General features: G+C 49.5%; 1 protein-coding gene across 1 annotated transcript in view; it reads right to left on the bottom strand.

Moving 5' to 3' along the window:
• Positions 1-8,830: 8,830 nt before the first annotated feature.
• sars2 (seryl-tRNA synthetase 2, mitochondrial) overlaps positions 8,831-24,931 on the bottom strand; it is a 36,739-nt gene continuing 20,638 nt past the window's right edge. The window contains exons 7-16 of the mRNA XM_080218197.1: positions 24,800-24,905; positions 22,649-22,696; positions 22,078-22,186; positions 18,549-18,594; positions 17,688-17,775; positions 16,885-16,997; positions 14,891-14,984; positions 12,484-12,576; positions 11,685-11,750; positions 8,831-10,360 (exon numbers count right to left, since the gene is read on the bottom strand). Of these exons, the coding sequence (XP_080074323.1) occupies positions 10,229-10,360; positions 11,685-11,750; positions 12,484-12,576; positions 14,891-14,984; positions 16,885-16,997; positions 17,688-17,775; positions 18,549-18,594; positions 22,078-22,186; positions 22,649-22,696; positions 24,800-24,905 (895 nt within the window). The 3' untranslated portion in view covers positions 8,831-10,228. The remainder of the gene's footprint in view (positions 10,361-11,684; positions 11,751-12,483; positions 12,577-14,890; positions 14,985-16,884; positions 16,998-17,687; positions 17,776-18,548; positions 18,595-22,077; positions 22,187-22,648; positions 22,697-24,799; positions 24,906-24,931) is intronic.

Raw genomic sequence — 24,931 nt, 5'->3', positions numbered from 1 at the left:
CTCTGGCGATCAGGATAGATGGATTTATGGGAAAAGAACAGATAAGCAGATTAGGTGCTGACAGGGGTAGCAGGATAAGGATGTGAAAAGGGGCTGGTGCGGGGTATAAACACCAGCACAGACTTAAGGGACTGAATGGCCTGTTTTTGTGCTGCGTGTTCTGTGTAACCACAAAAACCCACTTTGCATTCAGCAACATCTTTCACTGCAAGTCATCAATATTTCACACCCTGCCGGTTAAGTGCTGAGTGCAGGTGATGGGTCTGAGAATGTACAGCAGGGTGGGTCTGGGCTCACACACAATACTCAGAGACTTGAATCACGGGAGGCAGCTGCTATCAATGCGTTTCCTTCCCTGGGCCCTGCCTGAATTATTGAGTGTGTAATCCTCCCGCTCACTGACATTATCATTGCCTTTGTTCTCCCGGTGAAAGGGTTGTGGTGGGGAACAATAGCAGAGCATGTTAAGCCCACAAAAGCCCCCTTGTCACCAGACAGAGTGACAGCTGTGTGTGCTTGTGTCCAGGGCTACCTCTCCCGGCTACAGCGAGCTATTTATTTCAGAACAGCACACGCACGCACTGCAGAAACAGGCCATTCAGCCCGACAAAGCCACGTTTCCCCGTCCTACAAGGGCGTCAAAGTGACGATAGGTTTCCACAAAGCAAAGAGGCAGCATTTATTCTGTCTGTGAATCATCAGACAGCCCCAAATTTAAAATAAGGAATTATTTCGCACGGGAGGGTAGCCGAGATAGAACGCACGCTCTCAAAGGATGGGTGGAGTAGAAATTTTTAATATAACGGAGCACACGCTCAAAGCAAATTCTAGAATCCCCTGCAGTGCAGGAGGAGGCCATTCAGCCCATCGAGTCTGCGCTGACCACAATCCCACACAGGCCCTATCCCCGTAACCCCACACATTTAATCCCCCTGACACTAAGAGGCAATTTAGCACGGCCAATCCACCTAACCCGCACATCTTTGGACTGCGGGAGGAAACCGAGGCACCTGGAAGAAACCCACGCAGATACTGGGAGAATGTGCAAACTCCACACAGACAGTGACTCAAGCCGGGAATCGAACCCAGGTCCCTGGCGCTGTGAGGCAGCAGTGCTAACCCGCTGTGCTGTCATTGTTTGAGGGAATTTGAGAGTTAAAAGTGAACCTTGAGACACCATCACACCCGATTATTACTTGATAACAGCGTGATCAAACCACAGCACATTTCGTTTCTTCATTCCTGGGACATGGGCGTCACTGGCCGGGCCAAGATTTATTGCCCATCCCTAGTTACCCTTGGAGTGCGTTTGAGAGTCAACCACATTGCTGTGTCTCTGGAGGCCAGACCAGGTTAGGATGGCAGATTTCCTTCCCTAAAGGACATTAATGAACCAGATGGGTTTTTCTGACAATAGTTTCATGGTCATCAGTAGATTCTTAATCCCAGATATTTTTTATTGAATTCAAATTCCACCATCTGCCATGATAGGATTTGAACCTGGTTCTCTGGGACATTAGCTGAATTTGTGGAATAATAGTCTAGTGATAATATCGCAAGGCCATTGCCTCCCCTTAATACCCCTGGGCCATCACCTCCCCCTTTCTGTTGGAATCTAACCCACTCCCTTTCAAACACTTACCGAGAGCCTGGCAGAGAGGGTTGTGGGTTTCTGAATGAGTTGTTCGTGCCCATGTGAATCAGCCAGACTTTTCTCTTCTCACTGATATCCTGGAACACAGAGAACTGCAGAGGTTTACGGCACCCAAAGAGGCCCACTGCCCCCAGCTACAGCAATCCTGACCAACTCCTGTTTGCCTCTTTCCCAAACCTCACCCAGATGGCCTACTCCTGCTCCTATTTCTTATGTTCTTATGTTCTATGTTCCAACATTGCTGTGTCATCCCCTGCTCTGTTTCTTTATCAGGCTGCTGTCCACTCCAATCGCTCCGAAGTAGCAAAGCTTCAAAACCTCAACAATCTTCAGCGTGAAGACACTTGCCTCACTCTCGCTCCTCATTCTCAACAAATCGATGGCCCTTTGTCACCAACTCTTCATTTTTTAGGAACTAGTCTTCCGATATTTATCTGCCTGAGATCTGGAGGTGCAGTGGGGTTAGTGCCTCTGCCTTGGAGCCAGAAGCTCGGGGTTCAAGTCCCACCCCAGGACTTGGCAGCCAAGGAAGGTGCGCTCATAACACACAAACTGGATGAGTGTCAACTTGCAAAACACTTCCAAACACACCAGCTAATCCTGGTCAGCCATATAATGGAAAGGATATTGGAGTCACAACCATCATCATTGATAGCCCCAGACTACAACATGCAGGTAAAAGTGTGTTGCCACAGCAACTCAGACTCATAGAATCCCTGCAGTGCAGAAGGAGGCCATTCAGCCCATCACTCTGCACTGACTCTCTGACAGAGCATTCCACTCAGGCCTTATCCCTGTAACCCATGTATTTACCCCATTAATCCCCCTTATCTACACATCTTAGGGTACTATGCAGTGTTAATATACCAAGGGGCAATGTACCATGGCTAATCCATCTCACCTACACATCTTTGGAGTGTGGGAGGAAACCTGAGCTCCCAGAGGAAACTCATGCAGAAACGGGGAGAACGTACAAACTCTACACAGATTTGGTTTGATTTATTATTATGTGTACTAGGATACAGTGAAAAGCATTGTTTCTTGCAAGCTATATAGGCAAAGCATACCATTCATAGAGAATCAAATGAGAGAGTGTAGAATGTAGTATTACAGTCATAGCTAAGGTGTAGCGAAAGATCAACTTACTGCAAGGTAGGTCCATTCAAAAGTCTGACGGCAGCAGGGAAGAAGCTGTTCTTGAGTCGGTTGGTACGTGTTCTCAGACTTTTGTACCTTTTTCCTGAGGGAAGAAGGCGGAAGAGAGAATGTCCGGGGTCCTTAATTATACTGGCTGCTTTTCCGAGGCAGCGGGAAGTGTAGACAGAGTCAATGGATGGGAGGCTGGTTTGCCTGATGGATTGGGCTACATTCACGACCTTTTGTAGTTCCTTGTGGTCTTGGGCAGAGCAGGAGCCCAGACCAAACTGTGATACACCCAGAAAGAATACTTTCTATGGGGCATCTGTAAAAGTTGGTGAGAGTCGTAGCGGGCATGCCAAATTTCCTTAGTCTGGTTGACATTTAGGATACATTCAGACATGACGCTCCAGACATCATGGAATGGGCTTGAGCTGGTCTTTTCTTCACTTCTAGGTTTCAACTTTAAAAAAGATCCATGAAATTTCATCTTGCTCTCCAGAGCATTACTGAGAATGATTCTGGTATCTCGAATCTCTCCTCATCACCATCGTTTCCCCATCCTGGTATATATTTCACTGCTCCGACACTGGCACACTCTCTCTCTCCATTTCAGACACCCAAGTCAAACATTCTGATGATGTTTTTTGGTCACCTCTCTTCACATGGCTCGGATTTACCAGTTTAAAGTTTGCTTATTCGTATCACAAGTCGGCTTACATTAACACTGCAATGAAGTTACTGTGAAAATACCCCAGTCGTCACACTCCGGCGCCTGGTCGGGTTACACTGAGGGAGAATTTAGCACGGCTAGTGAACCTAACCTGCACGTCTTTCAGACTGTGGGAGGAAACCCACGCAGACATGGGGAGAATGTGCAGACTCCGCACAGACAGTGACCCAAGCTGCGAATCGAGTCCAGGTCTTTGGTGCTGTGAGGCAGCAGTGTTAACCACCGGGATTCTCAAGGAACATTAGAAACACCTGATCGTGTTAAAGGCGCTATACAAACGCAAGTTGTAGCCGTGCCTTGGACCAGGAATGGTAATTAGCCGTAGAGATCGGCGTCCTTTAGACAGAGATGTGTGATTATTTATAGTTCGAGACACAGCACTCTGCAAATGTGGAGGGCACGAGAAGGAGATTCTCACAGCCCGTACACAACACAGGGGAAATAGGAGTAGGCCATTCGGCCTACTTCAGACCTGCCTCGCCATTCAATACTGTAATGGCTGATTTATGCTGACCTCAGTTCCCTCTCTGTGCCATTTCCCCCTCCTCTCAGTCTGTTAAATATTTGTCCATCTCTTCTTTAAATACTTCCAATGATCCAGCCTCCAGCATCCTTTGGGAAAGAGAATTCCAGAGATTCACCACCCTCTGTGAGAAGAAATTTCTACACACCTCAGTTTTAAATGGCTGACCCTTTATCCTGTAGCGATGTCCCCTTGTTCGAGACTCTCCCCCGGGTGTAAACATTTCACCATTTACCCTGTCAAACCCCCTCAGGATCTTATATATTGGAATAAGATCATCCCTCACTCTTCTAAACTCCCAGGAATACAGAGCCAGGTTATCCAGTCCTTCCTGTAGGACAACACTCTCATCCCAGGAATGAGCCTGGTGAACCTCCTTAGGACCGCCTCCCAGTGTTACTGTGTCCTTATGAAGGTAAGGGGAGGAAATCTGTCTGCAGTGAGGCCTCACCAACACCCTGTACAATTGCCACAACACTTCTCTATTTTTAAACTCCAATCCCTTTGTACCGATTGAACCTGCCCTGTTGATGTCATTCAGAATCACACTCGGGCCACACAGCCGTCTCCCACAGCAGGAGGGGAAAGGCTGAAATTCCGCTGTGATGCCTCCCGCTGTTGAATAGGCACCTGTTAGTAACCAGCCTCATATTGTCACAGGGAGTGCAACAGGAATGAGCTGCTGAAATCTCACTCTCTCTCGCACACTCGCGCAAGCTCACAGCGCGCGCACCACTTGCTCGCACGCGCGCGCGCACACAGAGCTCGCTCGCACGCTTACACACAACACACGCTCACCCCATGACAGGAGGCTGAGAAAGGCGGGGAGATCGAGTGAAACAGAAACATTGGTAAAGGTTGAGAGAATAAATTGTGCTTTAAGATATCACTGGGGAGAGATAGTTGAGTGTCAGCTGTTTCGTGCTGGGGCAGGAAGCACAATTACACGAGTCTCCTTGACAATGTTTATGTCTGCTGCCAAGGTCGGCATTGCAAGAGAAACTGGGACAGGCTGTGTATCAGAAGGCAGGCAGCATCCTCAGAGCCCAGTACAATAAACTGTGCTGTAAACCAGTGAGGGAGGAACAGCAACATTGTAATGCAGAGCACAGATTCAAAGAGCATCCAAGCTGCAAATATATGAGAAAATTATTTTTCCTGAAAATAAATTCTCAAACCATTAGACATGATTTCCAGGTTTGCGCACTTTATAAAATATGGTCCTCATGTTTTGGTGGAATTGCTAGACTCTTATAGCAGGGAGGCCATTTGGCCCATCAAGCAGCCTAATTTAAAATGTATTTTAGTGTGGGCATAGCTGGCATTTGTTCCTATCCCTAATTGCCCTTGAACGGAGTGGCTTGCTTACGTTTATGTATTAGTGTCACAAGGACCTGCCAAAGGTCCATTTTGGCAGGTCCAATGGGATGAAGGAATACAACATCAAGGGTAGGAGTCTTAGCTGCGTTGAGGATCAGAAGGATCTTGGGGTCCAGGTCCACAGGACTCTTAAATCAGCCTCTCAGGTGGAAGATGTGGTCAAGAAGGCGTATGGTGTACTGGCCTTCATTAATCGAGGGATTGAGTTTAGGAGTTGGGAGGTAATGCTGCAACTTTATAGGAGCCTTGTCAGACCCCACTTGGAGTACTGTGCGCAGTTCTGGTCGCTTCATTACAGGAGGGATGTGGAGGCTATTGAGAGGGTGCAGAGGAGATTTACAAGGATGTTGCCTGGATTGGGAGGCATGCCTTATGAAGATAGGTTGAGGGAGCTGGGTCTCTTCTCCCTGGAGAGACGAAGGTTGAGAGGTGACCTGATAGAGGTTTATAAGATGTTGAGAGGAATAGATAGGGTGGATTCTCGGAAGCTATTTCCCAGGGCTGAAATGGTCGCTATGAGAGGACACAGGTTTACGGTGCTGGGAAGCAAGTACAGAGGAGATGTTAGGGGTAAGTTTTTCACTCAGAGGGTGGTGGGTGAGTGGATTCGGCTGCCGTTAGTGGTGTTAGAGGTGAACTCGCTGGGGTCTTTTAAAAGACTTCTGGATGAGTATATGGGATTTAATGGGATTGGGAGTTACAGATAGTTCTATGGCCTGGTAGGTATGAATGAAACCGGTGAACTGGAAGCAGATTTGTTGACCGAGTAATGTTGCCAATACTTTGTGATGGCAAATGGAAAGGCTGAGTGACCCCTGACCCTGTTCCTACACGTGCTGCTCTTAGAAGCTGAATTGAAGAACTCTCCTGCAGGACGGGTTTGGTATCGTAATAAAACTCTCACTATTGGTGAGTTTGATTGACACCTTAAAGTAGAGGTGATGACTTTGCAATGCGGGCACCCTGCCAAAAGGGTTCAACTCAGACTGGTTGCTATGGCCAGGGAGGGGGCTCATGGGGACATTACAGATCTCGCTCTCGTGGAACCTTGACCCTTGGGATGAGAGATTGGATTCTCCAGTTGCTGCGATTGCAGCGGAAAATCACCCACGGATCAAAACAGCGAGGACAGGAGCAGCACGCAAAACTCCCGACAGTTGATGCAGGCTCAATGTCTCCTTCTGCGCTGTAGGGATTCTACACGATTGCACCTGTCTGGACTGGGAAATCTGAAACAGATACCTACCTTGCTGGTGGTCAAACACCAGCCACCACCTCCCCCCCCTCCCATTATATTCACAATCTACCTAACAGTGGCTCAACTCCCCCTCTCCTGTCAATAGTTCTGAAATGGAAAACTTTAACCTCAATCACCTCCATGCCAGAACTAAACTGACCACTGTAGATATGTACGATCGACACCTCCGACAGTGCAGCATCCTTCAGGACTGCAGCGAATGCAAGCCTACCTGCTCAATTCCTGAGGTGGACCCTGAACTCTGCACCTTCTGATCCAGCAGGTCTAGACCAAGAGGACCAAGACAACTAGAAGATGAAATAGGAGTTGGTGAGTTCATAGAATTCCTACAGAGGAGACCACCATTCGGCCCATTGAGTCTGCACTGACTCTCTGACAAGAGAGTCTGATCGAGGCTCTCTCCCCCTGCCCTATCCCTGTAATCCCACACACTTACCATGACTAATCCATCTGGAATGGGGGAGGAAACCAGACCACCCAGAGGAAACTTGTGCAGAAACAGAAGCAGGAGGAGGCCATTTGGTCCTTTGAGCCTGCACCAACCATTCATTATTGACTCAGTCACCCAACTCAATAGCCCAACCCTGCTTTCTCCCCATTACCTTTGACCCCATTCACCCCCACGTGCTATATCCAGCCGCCTCTTCCTGTGGTAAATAATTCCACAGGCTCACCACTCTTTGGGTGAAGAAATGTCTCCTCATCTCCGTCCTAAATGGTCTACCCCGCATCCTCAGACTGTGACCCCCTGGTTCTGGACTCTCCCCACCATCGGGAACATCCTCCCTGCACCCATGGGCAGAATGTGCAAACCCCACACAGACATTCACCTGAGGCCGGATTCGAACCCGGGACCCTGGCGCTGCGAGGCAGCAGCGCTAACCACTGTGCCACCCTGCCTGCCGCACTGCGCGAGTGACACCTTCAGAAATAAAACCAACAGCCCAGGCGAGGGGCGAAGATAGCAGCAGCGGACAGGGTTACTGAGAGCAATGGCTGCAACAAATCAGCAAAGGGCCCACCCAAGTTAATATCGGGACAACTTTAGTCCAGTCGCTGGATATTGTCAAAGTGGATTGCAATCAAAATTAACAGCTGTATATAAAAAAAAAGTATTTTTTTATTTTCCTTTTGGAAATAATTCTGCCAATGATTCAGTCACATCCCTTTTCAATTTACATCTTGAGCAGTAACCGCCTCTGAGAAACTTTTAAACGTGATCACTTATATTAAAATTTCCACCAGTCATGGGGGGAGGGGTGTGTGTGTGTGTGTGCGTGTGCGTGCGCGCGTGTGCAGAGGGTAGGGTTTGGGTGGGATTGTTTTCAGTGCAGGCTCAAAGGGCTGAATGGCCTCCTTCTGCACTGTAGGGATTCGATGGTATTCAAAGTTATTCATCTTCCAATCATCGAATCCCTACAGTGCAGACGGAGGCCATTCAGCCCTACGGGCCTGCACCTGACAACAATCCCACCCAGGCCCTATCCTTGTAACCCCACGTATTCACCCTGCTAATCCTCTGATACTAAGGGGCAATTTAGCACGGCAAATCCACCAAACAGAGTCATAGAATCCCACAGTGCAGGAGAGGCCATTTGGCCCATTGAGTCTGCACAGACCACAATCCCACCCGGGCCCTATTCCCATAACGCTGCATATTTACCCTCCTAATCCCCCGGGCACTAGTGTCAATGGCCAATCGACCCAACCCACACGGTCTTTGGACTGTGGGAGGAAATCCACGCAGACACGGGGAGAATGTGCACACTCCACCCAGACAATGACCCGAAGCCAGAATTGAACTCAGGTTCCTGGCGCTGAGAGGCAGCAGTGCTAACCACTCTGCCATCTGCCACCGCCCCCCCCCCCCCCCCCCCCCCCCCCCACTCCATAACCTGCACATCTTTGGAGTGTGAGGGGAAACCCATGCAGACATGGGGAGAACATGCAAATTTCACACAAGACAGTCACCCAAGGCCAGATTTGAACAGACTCCAATATAGATACATGGCACAGTGGTTAGCACTGCTGCCTCACAGCGCCAGGGACCCAAGCTTAATTCCTGCCTTGGGTCACTGTCCGTGTGGAGTTTGCACTTTCTCCCCATGTCTGCGTGGGTTTCCTCCGGGTGTTCCGGTTTCCTCCCACACTCTCAAAGATGTGCGGGCTAGATGGATTGGCCATGCTAAATTACCCCTTCGTGTCAGGGGATTAGCAGGGCAAACATGTAGGGTTACAGGATAGGGCCAGGGTGTGATTATGGTTGGTACAGACTTGATGGGCCAAATAGCCTCCTTCTGTACTGTCGAAATTCTATGAGAGCATCTTACCCAGGCCCTTTCCCCATAACCCCACCTATTTACCCCATTAATCCCCCTAACCTACACATCTTGGGACAGTGAGGGTCAATTTTGCACGGCCAATCCACCTCACCTGCACATCTTTGGACTGTGGGAGGAAACTGGAGCACCCTGAGGAAACCCACACAGACATGGGGAGAACATGCAAACTCTGCACAGACAGTGACCCAAGTTGGGAATCGAACCCGGGTCCCTGGCGCTGAGAGGCAGCAGTGCTAACCCACTGTGCCGGCCACAGAATTGCTGATTTTCAAACTCAAGGGGTGGAGAGCTTGTCCCGTATCTCCTCGCCTACCCAAGATGCAGATAACAGCACAGGGGCACCCCCATCACCTGCCGAATCTTCTCCCAGTTACTCACCATCCCAACGGAGCAGGTCCCGCTGCTCCTTCACGGATCTCCAACGCCATGCCGAGAATTGTGTAGCTCGAAGGAGATGGTCTGGAGAAGGCAGCACCTCCAGGTCACGGTGGCATGGAATGCCAACGTGGCCAACAATACTCCAGCCTCTCCTGACAGCAGGAGGTGCTCAGGGTTTGCCAAGATACTGAATGGACATTGTTGCATTCTCTAATCTGGTTAAATAAATCCTGGCTTCCTTAGTCTACTGACTGCGCGAAACACTTTCTCTAGGTGCTTTGCAAAGTCCTAGTCGTTCTTGGGAGGTACAGGAAGAATAATGGAAGCCAATTTAGTACTGTTTGCATTACAGAAGGCTCTTGACTGGTGATCCCAGAAGAGGCCATTCAGCCCATCGTGTCTGCACTGACTCTCTGACAGAGTATCTTACCCACACCCTTTTCCCACACCGTATTCCCACACAGATTATCCAATGGTCCCTCCTGGAAAGTAATACCTCTAAACGATTCAGGGAATGATTAGATTCCCCGGATGACGTTCTCTCCTCCCCAACTTCCCTCCCAACCACACTTAGCCTTCCCTAAGTGTCCCGGTTTAGATTCAACCTTGTGCCAGGCACCAGAGGGGCTGGGAGACCCCAGATTAAAACGCTCTCCTCCAACGAGGTGTCAGAAACACAGAGAAGGGACAATAGGAAATATCTCCAGCGGGCACAGCCTCCAGTCTGAGCAGCTCACGGGTCGGTTGACTGCCCTGTTTCAAGTCTCTACGTTCTGGGCTTGGAGATGCCAGTGTTCCTGCGCTGCGGGGACGCAGCCGCCCCTCACTCCGTCTTGTTGAGATTTCTCTGGTACTGGTTCGGTCCGACGTACACCAAAGGGCTGTGCTCGGGCCGGCCAATCACTTCTCTGCCGAGGTACGGCTGGAGGACGGCTGGAACCCGCACCGTGCCATCCTGAAAGCAAAGGGCACGACCAATTAACAGCAGCTGGGCAATCGACGGGGCAGCTATTCGACTGTGGTATGCCTCACGGACGAGCAAAGGGCTTTGCTGCTGTCACTGTGGTGTCTCTGGCAGCGTTCTCGCTCAGCTGGTTTTAGTCCAGGCCGGAAAGCCGGATTCCAGTTGGGGGAATACCGTGGTGATAGCGTAACATTTTTATTTGTAACTTCAAATTCACAGGATCCCTACAGTGCAGGAGGGGGCCATTCGGCCCATCGAGTCTGCAGTGACTCACCAGCAGAACATTTTACCATCCTATCCCCGTAACTCTACACATTCAATCCCCTACAAACTGGCACATCTTTGGACACTAAGGGGCAATTAATCAGGGCCCATCCACCTAACCTGTACATCTTCCAATCTAGAAACCAGGCAGCCACACTGTAAATGATTCAGTTATCTACAGGTTTCTTTTTCCTCCTTCTATAAGGATTGTAGAATCCCTACAGTGCAGGAGGCGGCCATTTGGCCCATTGAGTTTGCACCAGCTCTCTGATAGAGTATCTTATCCAGGCCCTTCCCCCTACCCTATCCTCACAACCCCACACATTTCACCATGGCCAATCCCCCTAACCTACGCATCTCTGGATACTAAGAGACTAATTCACCTAATCCGCACACCTCTCGGACAATCAGAGTCATGGAGGTTTACAGCATGGAAACAGGCCCTTCGGCCCAACTTGTCCATGCTGCCCTTTTTTTTTTAGAAACACCCAAGCTGGTCCCAATTGCCCGCGTTTGGCCCATATCTCTCTATACCCATCTTACCCATGTTACTGTCTAAACATTTAAAGACAAAATTGTACCCGCCTTTACTACTACCTCTGGCAGCTTACTATAGACACTCACCACCCTGTGTGAAAAAATTGCCCCTCTGGACCCTTTAGTATCTCTCCCCTCTCACCTTAAACCTATGCCCTCTACTTTTGGACTCCCCTACCTTTGGAAAAGATGTTGACTATCCAGCTGGTCTATGTCCCTCATTATTTTATAAACCTCTATAAGATCACCCCTAAGACTGTGGGAGGAAACCAGAGCACCCAGAGGAAGCCCACACAGACACGGGGAGAACGTGCAGACTCCGCACAATGGCCGGAGGTCAGAATCGGACCTGGGTCCCTGGACCTGTGAGGTGGTGGTGATAACCACTGTGCCAGTGTGCCACCCTATCCTACGGTTTGCCAGGAATGTGAATCGAAGGTAGGCGTACTTCACCAATTGTCTCTTTCCTGAGCATCACTCTGACAACTCGGGGGCCGCAAACCATGGGATTTACCTTTAACTGGTTACATTCCAAGATAGCGATGAGGGTGCGGGGTACAGCACACGCAGTCCCGTTAACCTGTGCGTAAGCAGAAGGAGGATTAGCCAAGTACATCATTTCCTTTCAAATGGGGGTGCCTAAACATAAGACCAAAAAAAATCTCCTTTTACCCCAGTTTATTAAATAATTCCCTGTACAGGAGACAGGATAAGGTTGGCATCTAACAGAATCATAGAATCCTATGGTTCAGAAGGCCATTTGGCCCATCAAGTCTACACCAACCACAATCCCAGCCAGGTTTCATCCACATAACCCCATGCATTTACTCTAGCTAGTCCCCCTGACACTAAGGGGCAATTTAGCATGGCCAATCCCCCTAACACGCACATCTTTGAACACTAAAGGGCAATTTAGCATGGCCAATCCAACTAACCTACACATTTTTGGAGTATGGGAGGAGACTGGACCTGGACCTGGACGAAACCCACTCAGACACGGGGAGAACATGCAAACTCCACACAGACAATGTGGGAATTGAACCTGGGTCCCTGGCACTGAGAAGCAGCAGTGCTAACCACCGTGCCACTGTGCTGCTGTGATGTCCTAAGGAAATCTACCATCTTTACCTGGCTTACACGCGACTCCACTTCTACAGCAATGTGGTTCACTCTTAAATGCCCTCTGAAGTGGTTAAGTAAGCCACCGAGATAGACAATGAATGCTGGCCCAGTGAGTGACACCCACGTCCCATGAATGAATTAAAAAATAATCGGATTAATGAGTGTAAGATGGAGCTGGGCCTCCTACTTACAGTGTGAGCGTACTTTAACCGATCAGATTCCTCATAGTACATTATATTCAACCTTCTGCTTTGGTAGTCCGTGCAGTTGGATGCACTTGAAAGCTTGCAAAAAGAAATAAAATTACTACTGTGTTTGATTAAAATGCAAAAAAGATGCAAATACAACAGACGAGTGGAAATTAAGGTCTGCGCTTAATGTTGAACTGAGATGCGCCACAAGCTCCTTGGACAGCAATTTCCAAACCCACCACCTCTACCACCCAGCGGGGCAAGCGGACATCACCTGTAACCCAGAGGGAAAATGCTGGAAAATCTCAGCAGGTCTGGCAGCCTCTGTAAGGGCGAGAATAGAGCTGACGTGGAGAGACCGAGCGCAATCTGGACCCTGACCTTCTGGTTGCTTGCCATCTTAACACACAATCCTGCTCCCATGTCCACATGTCTGTCCCTGGCCTGCTGCAATGTGATGTGGAGATGCCGGCGTTGGACTGGGGTAAACACAGTTAGAAGTCTGACAACACCAGGTTAAAGTCCGACCGATTTATTTGATAGTGAGTGAGTTTACTATCAAATAAATTGGTTGGACTTAAACCTGGTGTTGTCAGACTTCTTACTGCTGCAATGTTCCAGTGAAGCTCAACGCAAACTGGAGGAACAGCATCTCATCTTCCGGCTCGGCACTTTACAACATTCCGATCTCAATATCAAAATCAACAACTTCAGATGATTTGCTCTACCCCACCCAGTCCCCCTTCTCTACTTTTCTGTTAACTGTTCTCTACCTTTTATTTCTTTATTGTCTTTCTTTATTCTTTACCCCCTACTCTTTCTCCCCTTTTCCCAATTTTACCTCTCTCCCTCCCATCTCCCCCACATCTTCAGCTGTCACAGCTTCCTCTCTGAGTTCAGCTTCTCTGACGTTTGCCCATTCACACCCCAAGATCACGAGAAACTACAAAACGTCATGAACGCAGCCCAATCCATCACGCAAACCAGCCTCCCATCCATGGACTCTGTCTACACTTCCCACTGCAAAGCAGCCAGCATAATTAAGGACTCCACGCACCCCGGACATTCTCTCTTCCACCTTCTTCCATTGGGAAAAAGGATACAAAAGTCTGAGGTCAGGTACCAACCGACTCAAGAACAGCTTCTTCCCTACTGCCGTCAGAGTTTGAATGGACCTACCTCGCATTAAGTTGATCTTTCTCTACACTGTAGCTATGACTGTAATGCTACATTCTGCACTCTCTCTCCTTCTCTATGAACAGTATGCTTTGTCTGTGTAGCGTGCAAGAAACAATACTTTTCACTGTATGTTAATACATGTGACAATAATAAATCAAATCTCTCTATGGGCTGCCATTAGCAGCCTTTCCCCTGGTTTCTGTGGCTATGACTCATCAGGTCGCCACTCAGTCTTGTATCACGGAATCCCTACAGTGCAGGAGGAGGCCATTCGGCCCGTCAAGTCTGCACTGACCACAATCCCATCCATGCCCTTTCCCCATAACCCCATGTATTGCTCCAACACAAATAATCTAAGCCTATCCAACCTCTCTTCATAACTCAAATGTTGCACCCCAGACAGCATCCTGGTGAATCTCCTCCGCAACCCCCTCCAGTGCAAACATATCTTTCCTATAGCATGGCAGTGACCCAAGAAAGAGACCTTATTGTAAAATATAATATTTTCAATATTGCAATGAAAATAAAACCTGCAGAATATTACTTCAAATTATATCAGGCTGATAGGAGAGCTTGCCAATTTAAAGGATCATTGGTTACAGAGCCAGAAACAAAACAAGGAAAATAAGTTTAACACAGAATCCAAGAACAGTATCCCTACAGTGCAGAAGGAGGCCATTCAAATCTGCACAGATTCTCCAATAGACCATCCTACCCAAACTCTATCCCCATAATCCCACCTATTTAGCCCACTAATTTCCCCAAATTTACACATCTTTGGACACTAAGGGACAGGATGGATGGATAATCCACCTAACTTGCACATCTTTGGACACTAAGGGTCAATTTAGCATGGCCAATCCATCTAACCCGCACATCTTTGGACACTAAGGGGCAATTTAGCATGGCCAATCTACCTAACCCGCACATCTTTGGACACTAAGGGGCAATTTAGCACGGCCAATCTACCTAACCCGCACATCTTTGGACACTAAGGGGCAATTTAGCATGGCTAATCCATCTAACCCACACATCTTCGGACACTAAGGGGCAATTTAGCATGGCCAATCCATCTAACCTGCACATCTTTGAAGTATGGGAGGAAACCAGAAATTGTAGACTCTTGAGGCTTCAAGGAAAGAGTCTATCTAAATGCTGCACAGTGTTGTCCGTGTGGCTGTTAACCTGCAAGAGTCAGTACATTCAACAATGAATCCATCAAACCTACCTCTCCGTAACTACCCCTTCCAGGCATCCAGGCCTCAATGTCAAACTTGCGATAAGCTGGCAGACCGAGTTCCTGGGTCGGCATATCCAGTACCCTGCCAAAAACACACCCGGATATTAGCCATACTGCGACCCACAGGATTAGCAGCGGCGAGAGAGGACACGGCTGGAGAACAGACAAAGTGCGAGCTCGGGACAGAGAGCAGGGAAGTAAGTCTTTGGACAGAGAACGTACAGCAGTGGGAACATGGTCACTAGTGAGTGAGGATCACGTCCCAAATACCAGGGTAGCCTGTGAAATAAAACAGCGGTAAAATCAGATGGCAGTGGGGTTGATGTTGCGCGAGGGGTGAGATTAGTTGAATCATAGAATCCCTACAGTGCAGAAGACCATTCAGCCCATCGAGTCAGCACTGACCGCAATCTCAACCCAGGCCCTATCCCCCGTAACCCCACAGTTACCCTGCTAAACTCGAAGGAAAATAAGAAAAAAGGGTAGCCAAGATCATAGAATCCTACCAGTGCAGAAAGAGGCCATTCGGCCCATCGAGTCTGCACTGACCACAATCCCACCCAGGCCCTATTCCCATAACCTGACATATTTACCCACTAATTCCTCTAACTTAAGCGTCCCGGGGCACTATGGGGCAATTTAGAATGGCCAGTCAACCTAACTTGCACGTCCTTGGACTGTGGGAGGAACCAGAGCACCCGGAGGAAACCCACGCAGACACGGGGAGAATGCGCAAACTCCACACAAACAGTGACCCAAGTCGGGAATCGAACCCAGGTCCCTGGAGCTGTGAAGCAGCAGCGCTAACCACTGTGCTGCCCTAGAACACACAATCTAAACGGATGGGTGGAATGGAACCTTTTAAGATTATGGAGCACACACACTGGAAGTGAATTCTAGGATCCCTTCAGTGAGGGCCATTCGGCCCACCAAGCCTGCACAGACCACAATCCCACCCAGGCCCTACCTCTATAACCCCATACACTTACCTTCCAATCCCCCAGACATTGAGAGATAATTTAGAATGGCCAATCCACCTAACCCGCACACCTTTGGAGTGTGGAAGGAAACTGGAGCATCCGGAGGAAACCCACGCAGACATGGGGAGAATGTGCAAACTCCACACAGTGACTCGAGACTGGAATTGAACCCGGGTCCCTGGTGCTGTGAGGCAGCAGCGCTAACCACTGAGTTTAAAGTTTATTTATTAGCCAAACAAGTAGGCTTGCATTAACACTGCAATGAAGTTACTGTGAAAATCCCACACTGCCTCACAGTGCCACGGACCCAGGTTCAATTCCTGGCCTTGGTTCACTGTCTGTGTGGAGTCTGCACCTTCTCCCCATGTCGGCGTGGGTTTCCTCCCACAGTCCAACAGATGTGCTGGTTAGGGTGCATTGGCCGTGCCAAATTCCTCCTTAGCATCAGGGGGATTAGTGGGGTAAATGCATGGGGTTGTGAGGGATTGCGGTCAGTGCAGACTCGATGGGCCAAATAACCTCCCCCTGCGCTGCAGGGATTCTATGTTCTATGAAATAGTGGCTGCGGGATCTTTTAGGTTGACCTGAAGGCAGACTAGGCCTCAGTTTAATGCCTCATCAGAAAGTTGGCACCTCAGACAGTGCAGCACCCCCTCAGCACTGCACTGGGAGTGCCCGCCTCGCCTCTTGTTTTATTTGGTGCCCAGTTCTCTACAGTGGCATTTGAACTCACAAAGTTTTGGACCCAAAAGTAAGTGTGTTATCCATTAGGCCACAACCCAACAGGCTCTGGGTTAGGGCCCAGAGACACTCGAGGAGCAACAGATGGGGGTGAGGAAGGCACAGGACAGCTGGCAAGGAATGTAACTGGAGGCAAGGCAGCGGGGGGGGGGAGAGAGAGAGAGAGAGAGAGATATACACGGAGACCAGAAAGGAAAAATAATCGCCTGCGTGGAAATCAAACGAAGAGACTGCACTCCTTCGACACACTCGCGTTCTCACCTGTAATGGAGCCCAAGGTCGGAGAAGATCTCCTTCTGCAGCTTCACAAACTCATCCAGGATCTCCGCGCTCTCGGTGCCCGTCTCTGCTGCTGTCACCCCAAACATCTCAACCTGCAACGCAACAGAAAGCAGGCTGACACAACTGACCACCGGGTGACAAGGCCTCAGTTACTCAGTGTGGATTCTGAGGGATTGTAGGGGGGCGGGGGGGGATCTTAAAATTAGAGCCAGTTTGTTGAGGGATGATGTCAGAGGGTTTGGGAATCTGGAACCATCTCCCGGCTGAAAGCTGCTGATGCTGAGGATCAGTTAAACAATTCAGAACTGATAGATTTTTGTTGGGAAATGGCACAAAAGGGATACAGAACAAAGACAACGTGTGCTCCCCAGGCCCACCCCGCCCCACTCGCGCCCACCCCAGGCCTGCCGCGCGCCCCCTGGCCTTGCCCCCCACCTCCCCCCAGGCCCACTGACCCACACACCACCCCCCCCCCCAATGCTCATGCCTCCTGGCCCGCCCCCCTCACGCTCGTGCCCCCAGGTCAGCTGTGCCCCAGCTCGCGTGTGCGCCCCCCACCCCCGAGCCTGCCGCAATCCCGCTCACTCAGGTCCGCCGCATTCCTGCGCAGGCAGATCCACTGTGACCCAACTGAATGGCAGAACAGAACGGAGGGGCTGAATGGCCTATGCCCGTTCCTGTGTTACATCATGCAGCTTTTTCTCCCCCCACCCTCGCCCTTCCTCCATTGCTCCCCTCCCAAAAACAAATGACATTCCGGAGCGGGGTAAAGGTGGTGGTACCTTGGTGAAATGGTGAACTCTGTACAATCCCCAGGCCTCCCTGCCAGTGTCGGTCTCCGCTCTGTAGCAGGTACTGCAACAAACCATCCTGAAAGAGAAGAGACCAGAGCGGTGAGCTCCACCTCATGTCACCCCAGCAACATTCAACAACAATGTCCATTTATATAGCAGCCTTCCATGTAGTGAAGCTGATCCGCCTGACACTAAGGCCCAATCGACTGAACCAGCACATCTTTGGAGTGTGGGATGAAACCGGAGCACCCGGAGGAAACCCATGCAGACACGGGGAGAAGGTGCAAACTCCACTCAGCCCAAGGCCGGAATCGAACCCGTGTCCCTGGCGCTGTGAGACAGCAGTGCTAACCACTGTGCCACGAGTGGGTTGGATGTCAGACCCTCTGGGATTAAACACACAAGCCACAAAGTAAATAAGTAAGTTTATTTATTAGTCACAAGTAGTCTTACATTAACACTGCAATGAAGTCACTGAAAATCCCCTGGTCACCACACTCCGGCACCTGTTCGGGTACACCGAGGGAGAACTTAGCACGGCCAGTGCACCCTAACCAGCACATCTTTCAGAATGTGGGAGGAAACCCATGCAGACATGGGGAGAATGTGCAGACTCCACAGAGACAGTGACCCAAGCCTGGAATCGAACCCGGGTCCCTGGCGCTGTGAGGTAGCAGCGCTAACCCACTGTGCCACCCCACGATGAGGGGAGAAATTGGAAACTAAACACAACATGACAAGTTCTGAAATCCTCCGGCACGGAGGGCAAATTGAGATGTCGTTTGGGAGGAGAATGACGACACGATGCTTTCCATTCTCACCCAGAACCTCTCGAATAATTCATTTTACCTCACAGGCAGATCCTGCAGACTAACAGCGTGATCCATGAAATACCCTGGAAAACAGAAAAGCATCTTTCAGCAGGAAAACGATCCTTTCCGGCAAATTATTCACAGCACTGGCAGAATCGGGTGGGGACGGGGAACGGGGGAGGTGGGAGGGTGTGGGGGAGTCGGTACAACAGAGCCAAGCTCAAACCTCCCCCCTCCATCGAGCCCCAATGTATCCTCCCTGTGCTTTCCTGCCTTAACTTTCCCCCCCCAAAATATTGTTTTGCCTTAACCACACTTCACGACAGTGAGTTCCACATTCTTACCCCTCTTCAGATCAAAAATCCACAGCACCCCCCCCCCCCCCCCCCCAACCACCACCACTGGATTTATTAGTGTCTATCGCACCCTTCATAGGGTCACAGAATCCCTACAGTACAGAGGAAGCCATTCAGCCCATCGAGCCTGCATCGACAACAATTGATTGATTGGTGGAGGAGTGGGTGAGGTGGAGGGCTCTTGCAGGCTGCAAAGAGACATCGATGGGATGCGGAGCTGGGCCAAAAAGTTGCAGATGGAGTTGAACCCTGATAAGTGCGAGGTGATTCATTCTGGTAGGACAAACTTGAATGCGGATTACAGGGTCAACAGCAGGATTCTGAGGAACAGAGAGATCTTGGGGTTCATATCCACCGATCTCTGAAGGTTGCCACTCAAGTGGATAGAGCTGTAAAGGAGGCTTATGGTGTGCTTGCGTTTATTAACAGGGGGTTTGAGTTTAAGAGCCGTGGGGTTATGCTGCAACTATACTGGACCTTGTTGAGACCACATTTGGAATATTGTGTGCAGTTCTGGTCACCTCGCTATAAGAAGGATATGGAAGCATTGGAGAGAGCGCAGAGGAGATTTACCAGGATGCTGCCTGGTTTGGAGGGCAGGTCTTACAAGGAAAGGTTGAGGGAGCTGGGGCTTTTCTCTTTAGAGCAGAGGAGGATGAGAGGCAACTTAATAGAGGTTTATAAGATGATGAGGGGGATAGATAGAGTGGATGTTCAGAGACTATTTCCTCGGGTGGATGTAGCTATTACTAGGGGGGCATAACCAAAAGGTTCATGGTAGGAGATATAGGAGGGACGTCCAAGGTAGATTCTTCACTCAGTGGTTGGGGTGTGGAATGCACCGCCTGCTGTGATAGTGGAATCAGACACTTTAGGAACTTTCAAGTGGTTATTGAATAGGCACATGGAGCACACCAGAATGATAGGGAGTGGGATAGCTTGATCTTGGTTCAGACATAGCACGGCACAAAATAGAGGGCCGAAGGGCCTGTACCGTGCTGTACTGTTCTATGTTAATCCCACCCAGGCCCTACACCCCTAACCCCACATGTTTACCCTGCTAATACCCCAGACACTAAGGGGCAATTTAGCATGGCCAATGCACCTAACCTGCACATCGTGGAACACTAAGGTTAGGTGGATTGGCCATGATAAGCGTATGGAGTTATGGGGCTGGGAGGGCCTGGGTGGCATGCTTTTTCGGAGAGATGGTGCAGACGTGATGGGCCGAATTACCTCCTTCTGCACTGTAGGGATTCTACGAATGGTCCTCAAGGTTATGTATGCCAGCCACTCTGTTCTAGATTCTTGCTCCCCCTCACCCCCCACTCCTCAACCCGAACAGAGGAAATAATTTGTCCCCATCTACTCTATAAGCTTCTTTAACCATCCGTAAAAACCACAAATGGATCACCCCAATCTTTGTGGGAATATAAAGCTAGTAAACCCAACCTTTCTTCCAGCTGACTCTCTAGTTAAGAACATAAGAAATAGGAGCAGGAGTAGGCCATCTAGCCCTTCGAGCCTGCCCCGCCATTCAATAAGATCATGGCTGATCTGTCGTGGCTCAGTTCCACTTTCCCGCCCTCTCCCCATAACCCTTAATCCCCTCTCTTATCAAAAACCCATCAATCCGCGTCTTAAAAATATTTAGCGAGGCAGCCTCCACCACTTCAACGGGCAGAGAATTCCAGAGATTCACCACCCTTTGAGTGAAGAAGTTCCTCCTCAACTCCGTTCTAAACCGCCCCCCTTTTATCTTGAGGCTGTGCCCCCTAGTCCTACTGTCTTTTTTGAGCGGGAAGAGTCTCTCCACCTCTATCCTATCTATCCCATTCAACATCTTATACGTCTCAATGAGATCTCCCCTCATTCTTCTAAACTCCAACGAGTACAAGCCTAGTTTATTCAGCCTCTCCTCATAGCTCAACCCCCTCAACTCCGGTATCAGCCTAGTAAACCTCCTCTGCACTCCCTCCAAGGCCAAAATATCCTTGCGCAGGTGCGGCGCCCAAAACTGCACACAGTACTCCAGCTGCGGCCTCACCAATGCCCTATACAGCTGCAGCAAGACCTCCCTACTTTTATATTCAATCCCCCTCGCTATGAAGGCCAGCATCCCATTCGCCTTCCTGACCACCTGCTGCACCTGCAGGCTGGGTTTTTGCGACTCATGCACAAGGACCCCGAGGTCCCTCTGCACCGTCGCATGCTGCAGTTTTTCGCCACGTAAGTAATAGGCCCACCAACGCCGCTATTTTCTCAGGAGGCTAAGGAAATTTGGCATGTCCGCTACAACTCTCACCAACTTTTACAGATGCACCATAGAAAGCATTCTTTCTGGTTGTATCACAGCTTGGTACGGGCTCCTGCTCTGCCCAAGACCACAAGAAACTACAAAAGGTTGTGAACATAGCCCAATCCATCACGCGAACCAACCTCCCATCCATTGACTCTGTCTACACTTCCCGCTGCCTCGGCAAAGCAGCCAGAATAATTAAGGACCCCACACATCCTGGACATTCTCTCTTCCGTCTTCTTCCAGTGGGAGGAAGATACAAAGATCTGAGGTCACGTACCAACCAACTCCAGAACAGCTTCTTCCCTGCTGCTGTCAGACCTTTGAGTGAACCTACCATATATTAATTTGATCTTTCTCTACACTGTAGCTGTGACTGTAATACTACATTCTCACTCTCTCCTTTCCTTCTCTATGAATGGTATGCTTTGTTTGTATAGCGCGCAAGAAACAATACTTTACACTACATACTAACACGCGTGACAATAATAAATCAAGTCAAATATCCATAACACAATGCATTTACCCTAGCTAGTCCCCCGACACCGAGGGGCAAATTTAGCATGGCCGATCCGTGTAACCTTTGGACTGTGGGAGGAAACCAGAGCACCCGGAGGAAGCCCAAACAGACATGGGAAGAACGCGCAAACTCCACACAAAGCCGGGAATCGAACCCAGATCCCTGGCGCTGTGAGGCAGCAGTGCTAACCCACTGTGCCAGCGTGCCGCCCGATCTTTCTCTGAACCCTAACTATGACTGCAGCAACACATTCTGCACCCTCTCCTTTCCTTCTCCTCTATGAACGGTATGCTTTTGTCTGTACAGCGCGCAAGAAACAAAACCTTTCACTGTGTGCTAATATGTGTGACAATAATAAATCAAATCAATCTAACCTGACAGACAGGATTACCTGCGATGCCAACCTCGGATGTTCCTGCCAGGCACAGATCTTCAAAGTGGCTTGGGTCAATCTGGTAAACCTGGGAGGATTTAGCATTTGGCCTCATTCCACAGCCCTCCTGTAAAAAAATAAGAATTTGACATTTCTGCCAGAGGTTAAATAACCAGAGGTTCGGGAGTTAGAATAATTGGCTAGAGGGGTAAAAAACAAATGGAGAAATTGTGACACACAGCATCATTGGCAGCACAGTGGCACAGTGGTTAGCACTGCTGCCTCACAACGCCAGGGACCCGGGTTCAAATCCCGGCTTTGGGTCACTATTTGTTGCAGAGCTTGCACGTTCTCCCCGTGTCTGCATGGGTTTTCTCCAGGCGCTCCAGTTTCCTCCCAGAGTGCAAAGATGTGCAGTTTGGGTGGATTGGCCATTCTAAATTGCCCCTTGGCGTCCCAGGATGCGTAGGGTAAAGGGATAAGTGGGGTTACGGGGATCGCACCTGGGTGGGATTGTTGTAGGTGCAGACTCGATGGGCTGAATGGCCTCCTTCTGCACTGTAGGGATTCTATGAAATTTTGTACTTACAAACACGGCTCCTTTCAGCATATCCGGCACAGTTATGGGAATGAATCCCTGTGGAGAGAAGAAAGATTTGTAGGTCACGAGGAAGTACTGAATCCATCCTTTTTTGCACATTAACCAAGTTAAGGCATCCAAGATAACATTTGCTAATAACAATAACAATTACTGCAGTCATGCTTTGCGGATTGGCAATTTGTGTTTAACCCCTCGGCTATCGAAGACAATGACTGTGTTACTGTTCACAAAGAGTTTAAACAGTTTCAAATCCCTGAGCTGGAAATGGAAAATATAATAAACTTATTTTCAATCTCCTCCAACTCTCCGCCATGGTTGACTCCGTAAGTTCTCTGACTCTCAAACTGGCGGGATGGAGTTTCACTCTGGGACTGGAGCGCATAATTGGCATTGACGGACAGCACGGTGGTTAGCACTGCTGCCTCTCAGCACCGGGGACCCAGGTTCAATTCCCGACCTCAGGTCACTGTCTGTGCGGAGTCTGCATGTTCTCTCTGTGTCTGCGTAGGTTTCCTCTGGGTGTTCTAGTTTCCTCCCACACTCCAAAGATGTGTAGGTTGGGTTGACTGGCCGTGCTAAATTGACCGTCAGTGTCAGGGGGATTAGCAGGGCAAATATGTGGGGTTACAAGGATAGGGCCTGGGTGGGATTGCTGTTGGTGTAGACTCGATGGGCCGAATGGCCTCTCCTACACTGTAAGGTTTCTATTTCTGTGACATTCCTGCCTTGGTCTGGTCCTTTTGGTGTTAAAAATCCTGCGGTATCAGAACTGTGGATCTATCCTGGGTGTCCCTGGCTAAATTCATCCCTCAACCATCGTCACTGAGAAAGGATGGGTCTGGTCATTAGCTGATTGCTGCTTATGGGATCTTTCTATACGCAATACGATAGCCATCTTGCAATCCCTCCTCTTCCCCCCCACTACCAATCTTACCCACCCCCACATTACCCTTCCTAATACATCGCGCACAAAGTGCTTTGGCATTTAATAAAGAGAAAGGCTTGCATTTATGTAGCATCCTACAGCCAGTGAAGCCTTATTGGAAGCAGATGTAAAAGATTCCATGGCTTGATTTCGGAGAGGAGCAGTCGTAGAATCATAGAATCTCTACAGTGCCGCAAAGGCCATTTGGCCCATTGACTCTGCACCAACTCCCTCTGACAGAGTATCTTACCCACGCCTTCTCCCCTATCCTATTGCTGCAACACCACACATTTCCCACAGCTAATCCACTGCATCAAACTACACATTGTTGGACACTAAGGGGCAATTTAGCATGGCCAATCCACCTAACCTGCACATCTTTGGACACTAGGGGGCAATTTAGCACGGCCAATCCACCTAACCCACATATGTTGGACACTAAGGGACAATTTAGCATGGCCAATCCACCTAACCTGCACATTTTGGACAGCAAGGGGCAATTTAGCAAGGCCAATCCACCTAACCTGCACATCTTTGGAGTGTGGGAGGAAACCGGAGCACCCGGATGAAACTCACGCAGACACGGGGAGAATGTGCAGTTTCCACACAGACAGACAGTGACCCGAGGCCGGAATTGAACCCATGATCCTGGCGCTGAGGCCAGCAGTACCACCATGCTGCCCATAAGGGACACAATTATTCAAGGACACACAACGAGAAGAGAAGGCTCAGAAAAGGAGCCCCAAGAAAGGAATACCAGCTACCTAGAATCCAAGGATTCCCAGAAACACCTGCTACATCAAAGATGTGGCCATAGGATTGGGCTCATCAACCACACAAGGACCCACAGCCAATTTCTCTTTTTTATTCATTCATGGGGCAGGTGTTACCCATCCCTAGTTGCCCTGGGAGGGCAGTTGAGAGTCAACCACATTGCTGTGGCTCTGGAGTCACATGTAGGCCAGACCGAGTAAGGACGGCAGATTTCCTTCCCTAAAGGACATTAGTGACCCAGATGGGTTTTTCCGACAATGGGTCATCAGTAGATTCTTAATTCCAGATATTTTTTATTGAATTCAAATTCCACCATCTGCCGTGACCAGAATTACAAGGAGTTTCTCAGGTGGACAATCATACTTGCTAGCGAGCTGGAGGTAGGGAGAAGACGGCAGAACAACGCGACACTCGGTACGGTTCAGACTCAGGTAGCTCACCCTCTTGAGGAGTTTGTTCATGGTGAACTGGACCAAGGCCAGTTGTAGCTCACTGCCTGCCCCTCGCAGGTAGTACGATCGATGGCCAGACACGTGCGAGAGTCGCCTAGCGAGGAGCAAAGGCAGATGGGT

The sequence above is a fragment of the Carcharhinus amblyrhynchos genome, unplaced genomic scaffold, assembly GCF_965287045.1.
Source record: "Carcharhinus amblyrhynchos unplaced genomic scaffold, sCarAmb.v2.hapA scaffold_37, whole genome shotgun sequence".
Lineage (NCBI taxonomy): Eukaryota > Metazoa > Chordata > Chondrichthyes > Carcharhiniformes > Carcharhinidae > Carcharhinus > Carcharhinus amblyrhynchos.
The sequence above is the reverse complement of the archived record's forward strand: the minus strand, read 5'-3'. Positions and strand labels throughout refer to the sequence as shown.